The sequence below is a fragment of the Zingiber officinale genome, chromosome 1B, assembly GCF_018446385.1.
Source record: "Zingiber officinale cultivar Zhangliang chromosome 1B, Zo_v1.1, whole genome shotgun sequence".
NCBI classification, from domain to species: domain Eukaryota; kingdom Viridiplantae; phylum Streptophyta; class Magnoliopsida; order Zingiberales; family Zingiberaceae; genus Zingiber; species Zingiber officinale.
The window spans coordinates 169043688-169059981 of record NC_055986.1 but is presented as its reverse complement, the minus strand read 5'-3'; the positions used below and the strand labels follow the sequence as shown (position 1 = coordinate 169059981).

Here is a 16294-nt window from a genome sequence, read left to right as displayed (position 1 = left end):
ATCAACTTCTACAATTATAATTTTATATCATTTTAATTTTTAAATGATAATCTAATTAGAACAACATTAATGAGCAAATCAAATGATGGAGATTTGATAACACTCGTAACATTTCAAACAAGTATAATTTAATCATGATTGACATATAGAAATTAGTATATAACTTTTACAACATATAATAACTACTGGTCACCTTCTATTCATTGTAGAAGCTAGCAAGTAATTTTTATAATAGTGCTGAATTTAGGAATATTTTTAAGATAAGAGATTTAGAGGAGGTTCATTTGACTTTTTTTTAGAAAAATGATATTAATATGTTATTTTTATTCATTCTAAACGTCTTTTACTTTTTTATTTATTATATTTATTATAGTAAAAAATTACTATGTTAATGCTAAATGTTCATTATAGTCCATGTTAAATATTCATTATAATCCATCCTAAAATTATAGGAAGAAAAATAAATTACGAATTAATTTATAATTGACTGCATGCATTCATCCTGAATTCATTTCTATCTCAATATAATAAATCCGTCCCGCTTTAATCAATTATGCATTGTGAAAAAATAATTTTTATTATTTATTATAGTAACAGACGATTAACTAGCAGGATATCTTTACCGTTTGTCCACAGAAATTATAAATCCTGTCGATGTATAAATGACTTTTTACCATTTATACTTCGGAAGGAAGGAAGTTGCGATTCTTTCAACTATTTTGTATTAGCAATGTGGGTTTTTATTATATAAATTCAAGTCGATTATTGTTCGACTTACGTCTTGGCACATGCGACCTTTCGGCCAGCCAAATTTATGGCCCGTCCAATAGAGTCCTATACGGAACTCGTTTATCGTACGGATCAAGGGTGTTTTAGGAGAAATCCGACGGCTTAGCTAGCTCCGCACATGAATTTATACTCCATGCGCCGCTCGGAGTTTTCTATGTAAAACCTAAACCCTAAGAAAATTTTGTCATTGGTTTGGTTCTCCTGCACGATCGGAATTCCATGGCGAGCAGCTCACCTGATCGCGAGGCGGAGGCGGTGGCAGCGGCGGCCGGCGAGGACGAAGACACCGGCGCTCAGATCGCCCCCATCGTCAACTTGTCGGAGGTGGCCGTCACCACCGGGGAGGAGGAAGAGGACGTCCTCCTCGACATGTAAAAATTTTCTTTCCGAGCTCTCTCTACTTGTCTTTTTAAATTCGTCTGATTGATATGCTCTTCCACGCGGTGCTGCCTGAATCAGAAAGGCGAAGCTTTACCGGTTCGATAGAGACGGGAACCAGTGGAAGGAACGGGGAACTGGAAACGTGAAGCTCTTGAAGCACCGGGAGACTCGAAAAGTGAGGTTGGTCATGCGCCAGGCCAAAACGCTTAAGATTTGCGCCAACCATCTTGGTGAAGCTCTTGTACCCAACTTTAGTTGGATGTTCTTGACATATCAGGTCTCATTGTTCTAACAAAAAACCATCCTCTCTTTCAGTTGTTCCGACCATCAAAATTCAGGAGCATGCTGGGAATGATAAATCTTGCGTGTGGCACGCGTCGGATTTCGCCGATGGGGAGTTGAAAGATGAGTTGTTCAGCATTCGGTTCGGCTCTGTGGAAAGTGAGCATTTTTATCAACGAGTTACTTCTTCTGTTGTTGTTCAATTGCGTCACAACTACATCCTGCACCATCTAGTGCTAGACCTTCTATCACTAGAGCCTTTGTGCTTGTTTGTGGCTTCCTTAACTTGGCCTAAATCACCATTTGTGGATCAATTAGATGTTCTATTGCCTCAACTTGATCCTCAATCAATTCAGTCTATGACATCTTGTATATGTTATAGACTGTTATTGAGGGGGAGAAACCAATCTCATATTGTATGTGTGAGTGATCACTTTGTTGATGGAGGCATAATAAGATTGCTTTCTTTGTTTCCTAGCTACACAGGCAATATTGGCAAAATATTGTGACTTTTCTCTTGTTCATTTTCTCATGGTTTTATCTTCTCGCAACGCATAGGTGATGTTTGTGTTCGACTCCTAACATTAGAATGGAAAAATAAGAATTCAACTTTCTTAATGCTTGGGATTAGTAGTAAGACTATCTGCTTGACAAAGAATTGATCAGACTTTAGCTAGCTGCTATGTATCAAAGAAACACCTGATTTGCAAACTTCGATATCAAATTTGGTATCTCCTTATGTTGTTAATGTTGTTTTTTTGTTCTTGTTTCTTGATAACCATTATGACACGCATATCTATCCTTGTAACCTTGTTTATCAACTGCAGACCGCAAGAAATTCATGGAGATGGTTGAAACCATTGCTGAATCCTCTGGAAAAGTTGAAGAGAAAGATAGCAAGGATGCAAGTGATGCAGCTGGCCTCTTGGGCAAACTAAGCGTGGATGAAACAGAAGCCGAAAAGGTTGCTCTTGCTAAGCCAGAAGAAAAATCAGAAACAGAGACCAAAACTGAATAACCTTCCAAGGATTGACTGGAGTCCAGAGGCGCAAGATCTTTGTCAGTGTATGAAGTGGGAGTGGTTTAGTTCATGGTTTGGTAAATATGCCTGTGGTTGAATTCCTTTGGTTCTGCTGTTATACAAACTTGGGATTATTTTTAGTTTGGCTTCCAAAAAACTACTATTTTGATTCAGTTTAATCGGTTTTTTATTTTAATTGTAAAGTGTTTTTATACCACTTAAATATTAAATATGAGACTACTTGAATTTATATTCTGGATATTAAAGACAAAGATTTCTTCCTTGAGTATACATGACAGAAAATTAAGCAGATGGCACTAATCTGGTTGGTCTGATTAATTTTTAATGGGCGCAAAATGTATCCTTTGATTTTTATCCTGCAAAGGGTTGTTGTGTTAGGATAAAACATTCCTTTGATTGTATTTTGTCGTAAGGCTGGTGATACTAGATCATTTGAGATGAGTGATACATTCCTTTGATTGTATTTTATCGTAAGGCCGGTAATACTAGATCATTTGAGATGAGCGATATTATCTTTTGTTTCGATGATAGAAGATTAAAGATAATAAACTATGGAAAAATATAATATAGTCTTAGTAAATATAAATAATTCATTCAATAGATTAAAATATAGATAGGGGGGTAATTGAACTAAGCTAATAGTAAGAGGCTCGAGTTCATGTTTAGTTTGTTATTCTTAAACTCGACTGGAGTTTAATTCAAGTTTTAGTTCTTAAGCTCAAATTCAACTCGTAATAAAATTAAATAGTTCAAGCTCGTCTTGAAAAAAAGTCCGTCTAAAAATTAAACAAGTTTCTATATATATATGATAAGGCTCTAAAGAAATATTTTCACGAGCTCATGAATCAAATATTGTTAAACTCGAGCTCTCTTCGATAATATTTTTAAGATCGAAATAAGGTTCGAGTTTGGTTCATTAATTTAATCGAATGAATTTGAATAATTTTTTTTTTTCGAACTGAGATCAAAGAGGTTACGAGTGGCTTGCCTCTTCTATACCCCTAAATGTAGATTTGGTAAAAAAGGAAAAAAAAGTTTGCTGAGAGAAAAAACATAAAATAAGGATTAGATTGATTTTTTCTGAAAGGGTTACATTAATATCTGTAAATTAGAAGGGATGAATTTGTAACTATACCGAAATTATGATATTCACACTAATAAATTCATATTGGGCCGGTCGGCCTACTCCTTGTCTCTCTTCGTGACAGAATTGGACCAAAACTTACACCCTTCGGGCCCATAAATTTAATCTTCTCCGGCCCAATTGCGGTTCTTATCCCGCGAGGGTTTCACCATGGAGACGAAGAGAAAGGGGAGAAGAAGATGCCGTGCCTAAATCTCTTCACCAACGTAAGGTTGGAGGAGGTCGATACCTCCACCGTCCTCTCCGAGACGACGAAGGCCATTTCCGACATCATCGGCAAGCCCGAAACGGTTCGTCCCAGCTCCCTTACTCTCGCCACTCGATTTCTGCTCCATATTCGCCATACACTGCTTTATTTATCTATTATTTGTTTTTCTAATGCCAAAAATGATTCCTTTTTTTTTTCAATTTGAAAACTGTTTTTTATTTACATACATGGGAGGATTTTGTATTAGTTTTGCTGCCGCCGGGAAAGAAAACAAGTAATCCTTTGTCGATTCAGTTGTTATATTTCATTCGGTTTCATAATTTGGAAAGGCTCATCTTTTCATCAGAAAATGGGTAACTATCTTGTTGATGCATAAGCATACTTATAAGTTATATCTTCTGCTTTGTTATTATTATTATTATTATTATTATTATTTTTGTTTACAGTATGTAATGGTTGTGCTTAAGGGATCTATACCCATTTCGTTTGGTGGAACACAGCAGCCAGCTGCTTATGGTGAATTAGTTTCCATTGGAGGGCTGAATTCTGATGTGAATAAGAAACTAAGCGCGGGAATTGCTGACATTTTAGAGAATAACATGTCCATTCCAAAGTCCCGTTTCTTTTTGAAGTTTTATGACTCAAAGGCAAGCCACTGTTAAACTACTTTTAAGGTTCCCCCTTTGATTTGTTCTGATTGCATTTTCTTTTCTTCATTTGTTAGGCAAATCAAGCACAAGAATATGCTCAGTGTTTGCATGCCTTGCATCAACAATAAATCTCGGTTTTTATAGTCCTTACCCAAACTCTGTGTCATAACATTATATGCTTTCAAATGATTGATTACATTTCTACAATTGATGCAGTGTTCTCAGACTTTGTATGTACTATTATTAATGTTCCAATTAAATCTATCACTCTCAGCTTCAGTTCGTGGTGTTCTTGTTTATGGTTATGCGTAAAATATTTTGGTGCATTTTGTTCCAGAGAATGCAAAGAAAGACCTATTGTGTCTCATTCGTGAATCATTTGATGTATTACTTTCTTTTTTTCTCATGAGACAGTGATGCAGATGGATAAGTACCTACTAGTCGTTACTCACAAGTTGATTCTAGTCGATTTGTAGATTTGATTTGTCCTGGAGACTAAAGATTTGCCATTAGATTCGGTGATGGATTTTTCCTCATTCTAGATGCATATTATTTGCATATGATTCTGTTTAAGACAATTTGAAGCAGTGGATTAATGCAATCTTTCTGTGTAATATTCTATTGATGATATTCCAGTGACATGGAAGAACTCACAAGGAAGATATCCCGCTTAGATTGAGGTAATTGAACTTGGCAAATAAATGAATTCCAATCTTGAACCAATGCATTTAGATCAATCTTCTAAAAATCCAATCTTAGTGCGCACAAGTATCTTCTTCTACCTTGAAAGATTTCCTGTGCCAGCTCAAAGCTTTGGTAAACCTTGGCAGCTTCAGCATCGAGTTGGACCGGCTCACCCCTTCAAGTGCATTCCAATACTCCTCCGACCCGGCTTCCAACTCCACCTCAGACACTTCACTGCTTCTGGCTGTCCTAAAGCTTGTGCAGGATATGTCGGATGATGCTGTGCTCAAGCTCCTGCTTCGTCTCGTTGACTTGTTGGATGCTGATGTTGGAGGAGGAACCTTAAGGAACACGCATACCACAGTGCAGTCGTCGACCTTTGAAGTTGGGTGCTTGATTCGCCATGCACGAACTGCCTTCTCAATCACCAGCTTAGGTGCGTCAGATCTCTTGCTGGCAGATGATACTATTTTGATCACTTCCTTGTTTGGTAGCACATCCCAGACCTGAAGAAGGTAAACTCCTCACCTTATGTCGATACTTCCTTTCATTATCTACTCTCGAAATGTAATATTCACTTACACCATCAGATGCTAGGACAACAAACTCATCATTGTCAGTCAACTTCCTGTAGGAAATCTGAGGGGTGGAGATGAGCCCAAAATCCTTGAGGCAGAAGTCACCAAAAGCTCTTGCCATGGCGAGGCCCGGGCAGTCCTCATCAGGCAGCCAAAGCCTGTGCACATCAGGTTCTTCCTGCAGCGCAAAAATTCTTCCTCTGCAATGCCTGATCCTCTCTGCTTCACCTGCTCACCACAACATCCCATGCAAACACATCACTATACTAATGATCAAAATTAATGAAAATTTATGCTAATATTAAGATATCATAGTTTAATCTATAGAGTTAGATAAAATAGTTATTGTTATCAACTCTCACTTGGTATGTTTGGTTTCTGATCAACTGTGAGTTGGACAGGAACTATATGGTTCTTGTTGTCCCTGGTGCAGATTACTGCTCTAGAATCTCCCAAGTTAGCAATCACCAAGTGCTCTCTCTGAAACCAAAGTTAGCATTAATCTCTCTATATCTGAATAACAAATGCAAAAGAAAAACTATTTTCTCTGAATTTGTTTGTTTGTTTGTTTTTAGGTTTTAAATACCTGTTTGATTATGGTTACAGCTGTGGATCCACTGCAGATGCAATCGATCATTGGGTGGGCATGTAGCTCTTTGTCCATTTCTTCAAAGGCGTTCACAAAAATGGCTTTCCATTTGGGAAACCATGTCTCGGTGTCGAGGTTGGAGTCGTCGTTCATCAACCGCTTCAGTTGGGATTGCAGCTTGGAGGGCAGCGTGTCGCGGACGTGCCGGGAGACCTTGTGCCCATACGGGCCGTGGCCATCGAACGTGCCAGAGAAGATAGTGTCTTTGTCGCCGGCAAAACCCTGTGGAGTTTGAAGAAAAATGAGCTAATGGACAGATCACAGGTATGAATCAGGATTCTTTCACTAATTCAATCGGTTCAATTTGGTCTCGGTCAGTTTGTCGGTTAACTGATGATTGAACTGGTCGAATCCAATGTTAGAAACAATATTTCTTTCGATTTTAACAATGCAAGCGATTCAACTCATTTTAGAAACCATAATGACAATGTAAGTTCCACTACAATAAAAGGCCGATTAGCGACCAATTATTCGCAAGAAACCCTAGTGACAATGGATCGGGTTCGACCCAGACGAACTCGAGGATTGAATTAGAATTGAAACACAACCAACAAGGTCTCTCTACCCTTTGAGAATTGATGGCGCTTAGGGTAAATTGGTATACATTTAACACAAAATTTAAATGTGAATACTAATTTCCTCATAATTTCCTTTTTTTTTTTTAATTTTATAATAAGAAGAAGATGAATGATTCTAAATAATTAATAAAAATGAATATTTACCTCCCAAACGGTCATGGAGTCCTGGTTGACGCCTTTCCATCCTTGCTGAGAATACATGGCGACGGCCATGGAGGATCCCCGCAGCCTCACCCGGGCGGAGTCTCCCCCTCCCTCCTCGCCGTCGCCCTGCTCCTCCGCCCCGAACAAACAGGATGCCACATCTTCGCCCTCCTCCTGCTCCTCCTCCTCCATGAACGCTCTGCGCGTCGCCAATTCCATGACGTCGTCATTCCTGCTGCAACAGGCTCCCATACCAAAGCAATGCCGGAGGTGGCCGGAGGAGTAGGCGACCAGCAGCGAGCGGCGACGATGGTTGGACCGAAAGAGAGAGGCAGGGCTGGGAAGAGGAAGGGGAAGGGAGGAGAAAGAGAGGACGAGAATGGCGATGGTGGCAGGAATAGTAAATGAAGAAGATGGAGGTTGTTGGGTGACTTAAATATGAGCCACGAGATGTGTGGTATTAATAGGAACCGTAGAGGTGATGATGCACATCACCAGCGCTGCATGAGACTGATATCTATTTTGTCTTTGTCCCTTTTTTTTTTAAATCTTTTTAATAATACAGGTATCTGAGTTTTGTCACTAATTTTGATGATAGATAATTTTTTCTCTTGGTGAAGTTTGGAGAGAAGAGAATGGAAAGTTCAATTTGATTTTTGCTATATATATATAGAAGACTCAATTAAATATTGATAAGCACATAAAAAATTGACTAAGGGATATAAGAAAATGAATATGGAAACAGTCATATGAATATTGTTTTTCTTACAAAAGAAAGATCAAAGTGAATTTGAGACTTTGATTTGAGTACCAAATGAAGCGATTAAATTTATTTATTCTGGCACCCAAAGGCATTATTTTGATATACTTCATCTCTGTGAAGTTTACAAAATCATATATGAATATTGATTTTTTGCTTCAAGTTCCACGAAGCCCCCGAACTGTGTCTTGAATTAGCTTTCTTTCCCAGTCAGCAACATCCTCAAAAGCTTGCTCAGGTAAGGTCTCAAATGGCTCTTTCCAAGGATCATTCTTAGCCAGGTCGTAGGTTGCTCCCCTGATCGCTCGCTTGTTAGGGCCACAGGGTCGTTTTGAAGTAACATTGTCATAGGCCATCTTGAGCTGCCCAACATAACGCGATCGAAATAAGATCGATTTGAAGCAAATAAAGATGCTTATTGGTACCTAATACAGTCATTCTAAATGCTGGAAAGGAAATGCAACTATGCGTAGGGTTGCCAATGAGATGTAAAATAAGCTTGATCTCGATAACATATCCTATCGGAAAATGTAAAGCTATGTTTTTCGGTTTACCCGAAAAAATTCAGATTCAATCATAATAAAGGGAGATGCGGTTGAACTTACATTCATGTTGCAGAACCAAAACAAATAAGCAATTGCCACTGCAGGTGCCCTTCCGAGTCCGGCAGTACAATGGACATAAACTCTCCCTTTTCCCTTGGATATTGCCCATTCCAGTGAAGACACTGCTTTTGGCAATTGACTCCTCAATGAATCTGGATCAAAGTCTGTTGCCTGTATTTGCAGTTTGAGGTAATCATGTTATTTGTATGACTTATAGAGTATGCTTTTATGAAACATAGATGAATTGACCATTTAATAGCCAAACAAACAATCCATGGTTCTTAGTATTTGATGACTCACAAACCACTGTCCATTGTCCAATTGTAGAAAGTAAGATCATTAGACCAAATACAATACATACTTGAAAAGGTTTTAACTTCTAATTAATATTGAAAAATAAATGTAAGAACAATAAGGTCTGAAGGTGAGGTGAACAGCTTGTATATTAGACCAGAGACCTTATTGTTGTGCATTAACTTCAACTTCAATTAGATTTATTAACTCAAATACATCAATCAGGCTGTTCTTTAAGAATAAGATATTCCAAAGGTAATGCCCAGCACACCTATTAGGCTCCTTTAATTATGTTGATGTTTTTTGTAATTTTATTATGCTCGTGTTTTTAGATGCAAATTTAGTTTCCATAATCATGACCTTTATAACACTCAATTCCATGAGAAACAAATGAATTTTGTCCTCAAAAGTTCAGTATAGACAATAACCATGACACATGAATCACAGTTCAGTGAAAAGGCAAAAAAGGGTATTAATACAACCAACTAAGCATCAAAATAGTTCCAGATATAAGATATGTTCTTCCAGACACCAGAAAATTGTCAAAGGCAATCAGAGAGAATAGCTTACCGGCCTTCTCATGTGGCGAATACCGACTTCTTTGCATCTGGTAAGAATAGCTTGAAAATTTATTCCCCAATATTCAATGTCTTTGTCTTGCTGCAAGCACAAGATGTATGCAACTTTTTCTGCCTCTTTTAGGTGATCAATGTCCTCAGGCTTTTGAGGCTGGGAGCCCACAATTAAACTATCATTAATGACAGTATAGTTCATGCCTACGAACCAAAGTATTGATTATCTGACATGTTTGCACCAAACAACATTGCTTTGCTCAAATATCATCATCGCAGTCTGGATTTCTGTCTTTTGTAAACTAGATTGCAAGTTTCACTATTCTTTCAAACAATCTATTACTTCACTCTAAACTTGCGTAGTCCATAAACTAAAAATGAAAGAGAATATAAAATAACATATCGGCTAACTAAAATTACTAAGCCATAGTCGGTAAGCTCCCATTTCCTGAATCATCCGGAGAAATATGATTGATATTTTCCTGAATCATGCCATCGGGCATCTTATCCACAAGCAACCATGCTTAATGATGCCTAAGGGGATTCTAAAGCACACACGAGATCAAAGCAAAAAGAGGGAAGTAGAGCTGCATATTCTGTGGATGCTCTCTACCGATGACAAAATGTTCAACCAAGATCCGATTTTTACGGAAATGTGAAGGAGAAAACTAAACCTAATCGACAAATAACCTATTGATTTCGCACGAGAAAGAGAGAGAGCGAGCACAGAAGTCTAATTTTACCGAGATCGTGGTGATACTCGTAGGGGTTCCTCATCATGCGCTTCATGGCGGTATTATAGTCCTCGACCTGGCGCAGGCGTCGTCGGTCCTCCTCCACCGTGTCGCTCTTGGAGATCGTGCAGCAGACGGAGGGCGGAGTCTTCCACCAGCGGCCACCGAAGCTCCCGAACCGACCTCTGTGGAGGAAGGAAACGCGCAGGAAAGATATCCGCGAAGAAGGAAGCAGCAAATAGGAGCATCCATTAGCGACGGTTCTCATCGCCTCGCCTTCGCCTTCGCCTTCGCCTCGCCTCGCTCTGCTCTCTTGAATGTCGATCACTCAAAGGCCGTTGCCGACATGTTTGACCAAGGAGGAGATGAGCAGTGTGAATGAGACCCAAGAACAATATTGCTTATACTGCACCTAAACAAAATTAAAAATAAATATATTTTACAGGGGAACTTTTTAAAACGCCACTCCAAATTATCGTGGAGAAAAGGAATAATTGCCCACGTGTGTATAGACATGGTAGGACGTTAAATAAGTCGAGCCGAGTTGAATTTTAGAATGTTTAAATTTATTTTATAAGGTAATTAAGTTGAGTGTAATCGAATTTAAAATGAATCAAACTTTTTAAATCAGTGTTCAAGCTTGGCTTGATTTAATTTTTATGTGTTTGAGCTTATTTGAAGCATGACTTTAGCTTGGTTCGTTTAGATGATATTAAACTCTCAATTCAAGTTTGACTTGAGCTTGGTCCATTTAGATGTTATCAAGCTCTCAATTCAAGGTTATTTGATTGTTTGAAACTTTTAGGGGGTGCTTGGTTTGGATAAGGGAAATGGAATGAGAATAGGAATGATTATCAATAATAATGAAATGGGAATGATTCCCATACCACCCATTCCTATGGGTAATGGCCCATTCCTATGTTTAGAGGAATCAATCCGTGGGACCCACCATCATTTCCCCAAACCAAGCACCATGTTTCATTCCATTCCCATTCCAAACCCCCCAAACAAGCACCCCCTTAGTTGTTTGATTGGTTATTGAGCTTGATAATTTAAATTTATTTATTTATTTTATTTTATTGTTTATTTAGCATATTGAAAAGAATTTGATTAATGAATATGGTTTGTGTTCATGAACGTTGTTCACGAACATTGTTCACGAATGTTATTTATGAACGTTAACAAGCTGAACACATATGTGTTCAACTTGTTTGTTTAGTTTAACGAGCTGTTCAGATTTGTTTGTTTAATTAATCTTATATATATTGAACAAACATAAACAAGCTCTTACCAAGCCAAACACCAAACTTGTTCACGAATATTTGGTTCATTTACAACCCTAGACATGGACACATGCCCCGGTCAAAACTTAATGCTATGTTTACTCGCGGATAAAAATCAAGAAAGAAATTTATGGAAAAAAATTATTCTTAGAGGAAGAGAATAGAAAAGGTGAAGAAATCTCTTCCTTTGTATTTTTATTTATCTTAATAGAGGAAGATAGATACATGCAACATAATTTTATAAATAAAAAAAGGTACATGTATTATTTTTTTTAGTATATGGTATAATTTTGTAAGCTAAAAAAGGATACACACGTCATTATTTTTTAGTATATGGTGTAATTTTGTAAATAAAAAGTGATACATATGTTATTTTTCTTCTATCCGCTGTTTTCCATCCGATTTTAAGATGATTTTGGTTCCAAAATTATTCGTAGATGGATTGTATTTTTCTTCTATATGAATATTTCAATGAAGTAAGTGATAAAAATTTTTCTTTAATTTTATTTTTCACTCCCCAAATAAACAGATCATAAGGGGCTATTTGCTTGGTCAACAATAATTATTTTCTCATTCCTCTTAAAATAAAATAAAACTTTATATATAATAATCACTGATTTTTATCCCAACTTAAATATTATATATTCATCAACACTAGTATAATATTAATTTTTAAAAATCATCACCAATAATGATCTTTAAAGATTAGTACTAGTATGAAGATGATATTGTTTTTTTAAAAACACCTCACTAAGGTGTATATTTATAAAACTCATCAATGTCACCAAGGTATTTTTTTTTTCTAAAAAAAGCTGGTAACACATGAGCCCTCTCTCTATATCATTGCTGATTTTTAAAAATCAATACAAAAGTATTTTTTAAAAACAGCATAAGATGATGTGATTTTTAATTTGATGTTGATTTTTAAAAATTAATATCATTTTAACTTGATGTTGATTTTTAAAAGTCAGTATTATTTTAATACTGATTTTTAAAAAACACTTTCGTGCTTTCTCTATACATCAATACTCTTTTTTAAAAATTAATAATAATATGTTTTTTAAAAAACAACACCAAGGATATCGGATGCTTATTTTTAAAGATCAGTATTATCTCTATAATGGTAGTTAGTATAATTAAATTGTAATGTTGATTTTTAAAAATAAATATCATAATAATTATTACATGCAATCCCTAGAGAGAAAAAAAAGAAAATTTTATTTTAATTTAAGAAGAAAGAGAGAAAAATTATTATATACAGATAAGTGAAATTAAAAAAAAAAAAAAATTTTGAGCATGTTCATTCATATTAAATTAGATGTTGTTCATGGTCGCTCGTATAAAAATGTGTAAGATAATATTTTTATTTATTTTCTTATTCATTAGCGGATCAAATATCCTATATATTAATAATTTTTTTATTCCATTCAACCGTCTACTTGTATCTTATCCGATTACTAATTTTGAACGCCAGGATCTTAGTATTGGATTTCAAAGAAAAATATTTAATGCCAACCAACTAACGTAATATTTCATAAAGAAAATATATCTTAAAAAACTTAATTAGTAATAGTATGCATTTTTTTTAAAAAAAATATGTATTTGAGTTTGGTTAATTAATTATTAATTAATTTCCTTGGAAATAATTAGTAAGGAATAATTAAATAAAAAATTGAAAATAAAATAATTACAAATCCAGCTAAAAATTCCACCCTTAAAGATTCCTCTCATCGCCATTGGCTCTTGCAATGGGAGCCACAGTTTATCACAGAGGAGAATTTTTAATTCTGATAATTAAATTTTATTTTATTTTCACAGTAACATTTTCTGGGGCCGAATTGAACATTAAATAAATCCCATAACCGTTCTAATGTCATTAACAACATTAAGATTTCTAAATTCCGCTCATTGGATTATTATTTTTTATTTTTAAAAAATATTTGTTATTATTTTAATAAATTTGGCACATCAACTACCTGATAATCAGCGACTCAATTTTATTCTAATATTCCGACAATAGGTACCCGATAACCATATCTGACCCGATAATATTAAGGAACTTGACCATATCTGATCTTATATTTTTTCTTCCTACCCAATATATCAGGTGATTATAACCTACTTAGAATTATATAAAGACACTATGAGTTGTATAAAAATTTTTTTTTTGACAAACTAAATGATTTTAATAAGAGAATATCTCAATAAAAATAGAGTAAGAAATAAGGAATATGATAAAATGAATGGTAGCTATTATTTAAAAAAAAATAAAGAAAAATTATATTACATTTATAACATATAAACTTATAATGGACTAATAGGTTTTTGAAAAAAGATGAAACATGTGAGCTAGGGGGTGAATAGCTTCATTTGCTTTGTCTTGATCTTGAGCTCATCCTTTAAATGTGCAGTAGAAAACTTGACTCAAACTTATACCACATGCACAATGTTAATAGTTTACTTGGTATTATTTTCTCCTTTTCGAATCCTTTCAAAGGTAAAAAACAAAAAACTTTTACCATAAGTTCTTACAAGAGCATAACAAGAAAAAGGTAGAAAAACCTTTTACCAAAAGTTCTTACAAGAAGATACCAAGAAAAATAAATATAAATGTAAATGAAATCAAAAAACAACTTTTTAATGAACAACTTATTTGGATGCTTTCTTGTTGTTTGAAATTGTCTTTGTTGATTCGAAAATATAACAATACTTCACTCTGAAACCCTCAAGAATTAGTTTTCAAATGATCTCGAAACACTCTTTTATAGGGTTGCATTTTGACTAATTTTCGCCTAACAATCAATTGCTTACCTTCACCAATAGATTACCATCGAATCCAACCATTTAAACCTACAGAACGATCTTTGTTTTACCTTAGCAATCGATTGATAGAAATCATCAATCTATTACTTGCCTCTAGTCGAATTGGCTAATCAATTTTGCAGTGTTATGCTTGTTGTTACAGTGCTACCAATCGATTGCTAAAAGTCGCCAATCGAATAAATACAGTAGCAAAAGTACTATAGCAGGAAACTCTAAACCTGTTTACGGTAGCAAATCCTAAAATTACTATAGCAAACCCTATTTTTGGGGTTTGGAGTTTATAGCGAACCCTAACCATTGTAGCAAACCTAGTCACTGTATTAGAAACCCTAGTTACTATAGCAAAACTCTAAAAACACCTCAAACTCTAATTTTGAGGTTTAGAGTTCATCAATATACCCGATCAATCAACTAATACTCATGTTTCAACCTTGCTTGAATTTGAATCTTGCTTAGTGTCCGGTTAATCTAAACTTACTAAGATTTTTTGTGCTTAACATCAAGTCAACCTTGACCCGTTGAAATTTCCTGTTGCCTAGCATCCGATCAACTTTGACATGTTTGGACTTCATCATTGTCTGACATCCAATCAATCTTGATTTGTCGAGACTTCCTTATTGTGTGGCATTTAGTTAACTTTGACCTACTAGGACTTCCATCATAATTAATTATTCGGTCCTCCATGACCCCACTTTGACTTTATTTCTCATGCCAACTGTATGATCTGTCATGCCTAACTGGACTTCACTTCACATACCAAGTGTTCGATCTTTAATAACCCACTTGGACTTCCCTTTTCATGTCAACTGCCTATTGGACTTTCGACCACCAAGTGCTTGGTTAACCGTGATCCACTTGGACATCTCATCTTCGTGCCAAATTCCTGTTCATCTTCCGATTACCAAGTGTCTGATCAATCATGACCCACCTAGACTTTTCTCGCCTCATGCCAACCTCATGATGGACTTCCGACATTATCAAATATCCGGTCAATATTGACCTACTCGCCATTCACTTTACTATCTACATATTACTCAAACATCGAAACCCAATTTGAGTCAACTCGAGTTTGTTCAATTAAGTCAATCTCGACTAAAGGTCGATCACACCAACAAGATTAGAGTATTAAATACAATGCATCAACTATAGTATCAAAGGAAAATGCGCATAACTCCTATGATCAAGTAATGAAAGTCAAATGATAAAAAATAAAATACTTTTAAGGAGAGGATAAAAGAATAAATATTAATAAAAATAAATGACAACTTGAATATGACATAAGATAAAATGATGTCAAATTTGATAACACTAGCTAAAACAAAATCGGTGAGTCAAAAGGATAGATGCCTTTAAATAAAATTTTTTGATGGTATAATGTAGAAGTATAGGAATTTTAGAAAAAGGAAAATAAGTAATCTTATTCAATAAGATACATTAAAGGTGAATTTACTTAGCTATTAGTGTAAAATGAGGAAATAAAGTAGCTGAAAGAGGTATTTTCATCAAACGAGATGTTTGGGAGAATTTATATAAGGCAATATAAATTTTTTTGACAAACCAAATGATTTAAATAGGAAGAGATTTAAATGAAGATGTAAAAATAAAAAATAAAGAAAATAACAGAGTGCACAAGGTTATAATTTTGAGACAAGAAATAAAGAACAAAAAGATCTATATTAGATTTCATTACAACATATAACATATGAGCTTATAATAATTAATATATTTAAGATTATCCCGAAGGTTAAGTTTTGTGGATGTTAAAAGGCTAAGGCTATTCTGGTTTAAGCAGATCCAGTTCCTCGAGGCCTCAAATGACAAAGGCTACACCGCCAATAACTCCCAAGGTTACAAAAACAACTAGAAATGGTTTTTCCAAGTTGGACTCTGGATCGCCATCTCCTGTGGCAAAGCTATCCTCTACCCCTGTGCAGAAACTACCCTCGCCGGTGCTAAAGCTGCGTTCTTCAATTGAGCAATCACCAAAGAAGGCAGAGTGGAAGCCACTAATACCAATCAAGAACAATACAACTCCTGAAGTAAGTAAAATAAGAATCATAGACTATGTTTATGGCTTCTTCAGATTGCTGATAC

The 16294-nt window shown here is 35.4% G+C and overlaps 4 protein-coding genes across 5 annotated transcripts; 2 read left to right on the top strand and 2 right to left on the bottom strand.

Annotated features, from left to right (window-relative positions):
• The first annotated feature begins 937 nt into the window (after positions 1-937).
• Positions 938-2669, top strand: LOC121991158 (ran-binding protein 1 homolog b-like). Its single transcript, XM_042545180.1, has 4 exons — positions 938-1160; positions 1249-1400; positions 1486-1611; positions 2280-2669. Exons 1-4 carry the CDS (start codon positions 1009-1011, stop codon positions 2468-2470), a joined length of 621 nt encoding a protein of 206 aa, XP_042401114.1. The 5' UTR covers positions 938-1008; the 3' UTR covers positions 2471-2669.
• Positions 2670-3769: 1100 nt separating this feature from the next.
• On the top strand, positions 3770-6823 carry LOC121991143 (macrophage migration inhibitory factor homolog). 2 transcript variants are annotated; one of them, XM_042545166.1, is made up of 6 exons: positions 3770-3928; positions 4293-4493; positions 4571-5176; positions 5327-5695; positions 5815-6249; positions 6365-6823. In XM_042545166.1, the coding sequence occupies exons 1-3, from the start codon at positions 3818-3820 to the stop codon at positions 4622-4624; spliced, it is 366 nt and encodes a 121-aa protein (XP_042401100.1). In that variant the 5' UTR covers positions 3770-3817; the 3' UTR covers positions 4625-5176; positions 5327-5695; positions 5815-6249; positions 6365-6823. The 2 variants fall into 2 exon arrangements, with proteins under 2 accessions (XP_042401100.1, XP_042401107.1); XM_042545173.1 differs by having other exon boundaries at positions 4571-5695; positions 5815-5929.
• LOC121991133 (probable protein phosphatase 2C 73) lies at positions 5199-7674 on the bottom strand. Its single transcript, XM_042545157.1, has 5 exons — positions 7130-7674; positions 6345-6629; positions 6121-6238; positions 5763-5986; positions 5199-5686 (listed from the first exon to the last, which is right to left on the bottom strand). Exons 1-5 carry the CDS (start codon positions 7379-7381, stop codon positions 5252-5254), a joined length of 1314 nt encoding a protein of 437 aa, XP_042401091.1. The 5' UTR covers positions 7382-7674; the 3' UTR covers positions 5199-5251.
• A 177-nt stretch (positions 7675-7851) lies between these two features.
• Positions 7852-10456, bottom strand: LOC121991124 (phosphoglucan phosphatase LSF2, chloroplastic-like). The gene is made up of 4 exons (XM_042545147.1): positions 10104-10456; positions 9359-9564; positions 8495-8665; positions 7852-8251 (listed from the first exon to the last, which is right to left on the bottom strand). Exons 1-4 carry the CDS (start codon positions 10360-10362, stop codon positions 8048-8050), a joined length of 840 nt encoding a protein of 279 aa, XP_042401081.1. The 5' UTR covers positions 10363-10456; the 3' UTR covers positions 7852-8047.
• Positions 10457-16294: the final 5838 nt, after the last annotated feature.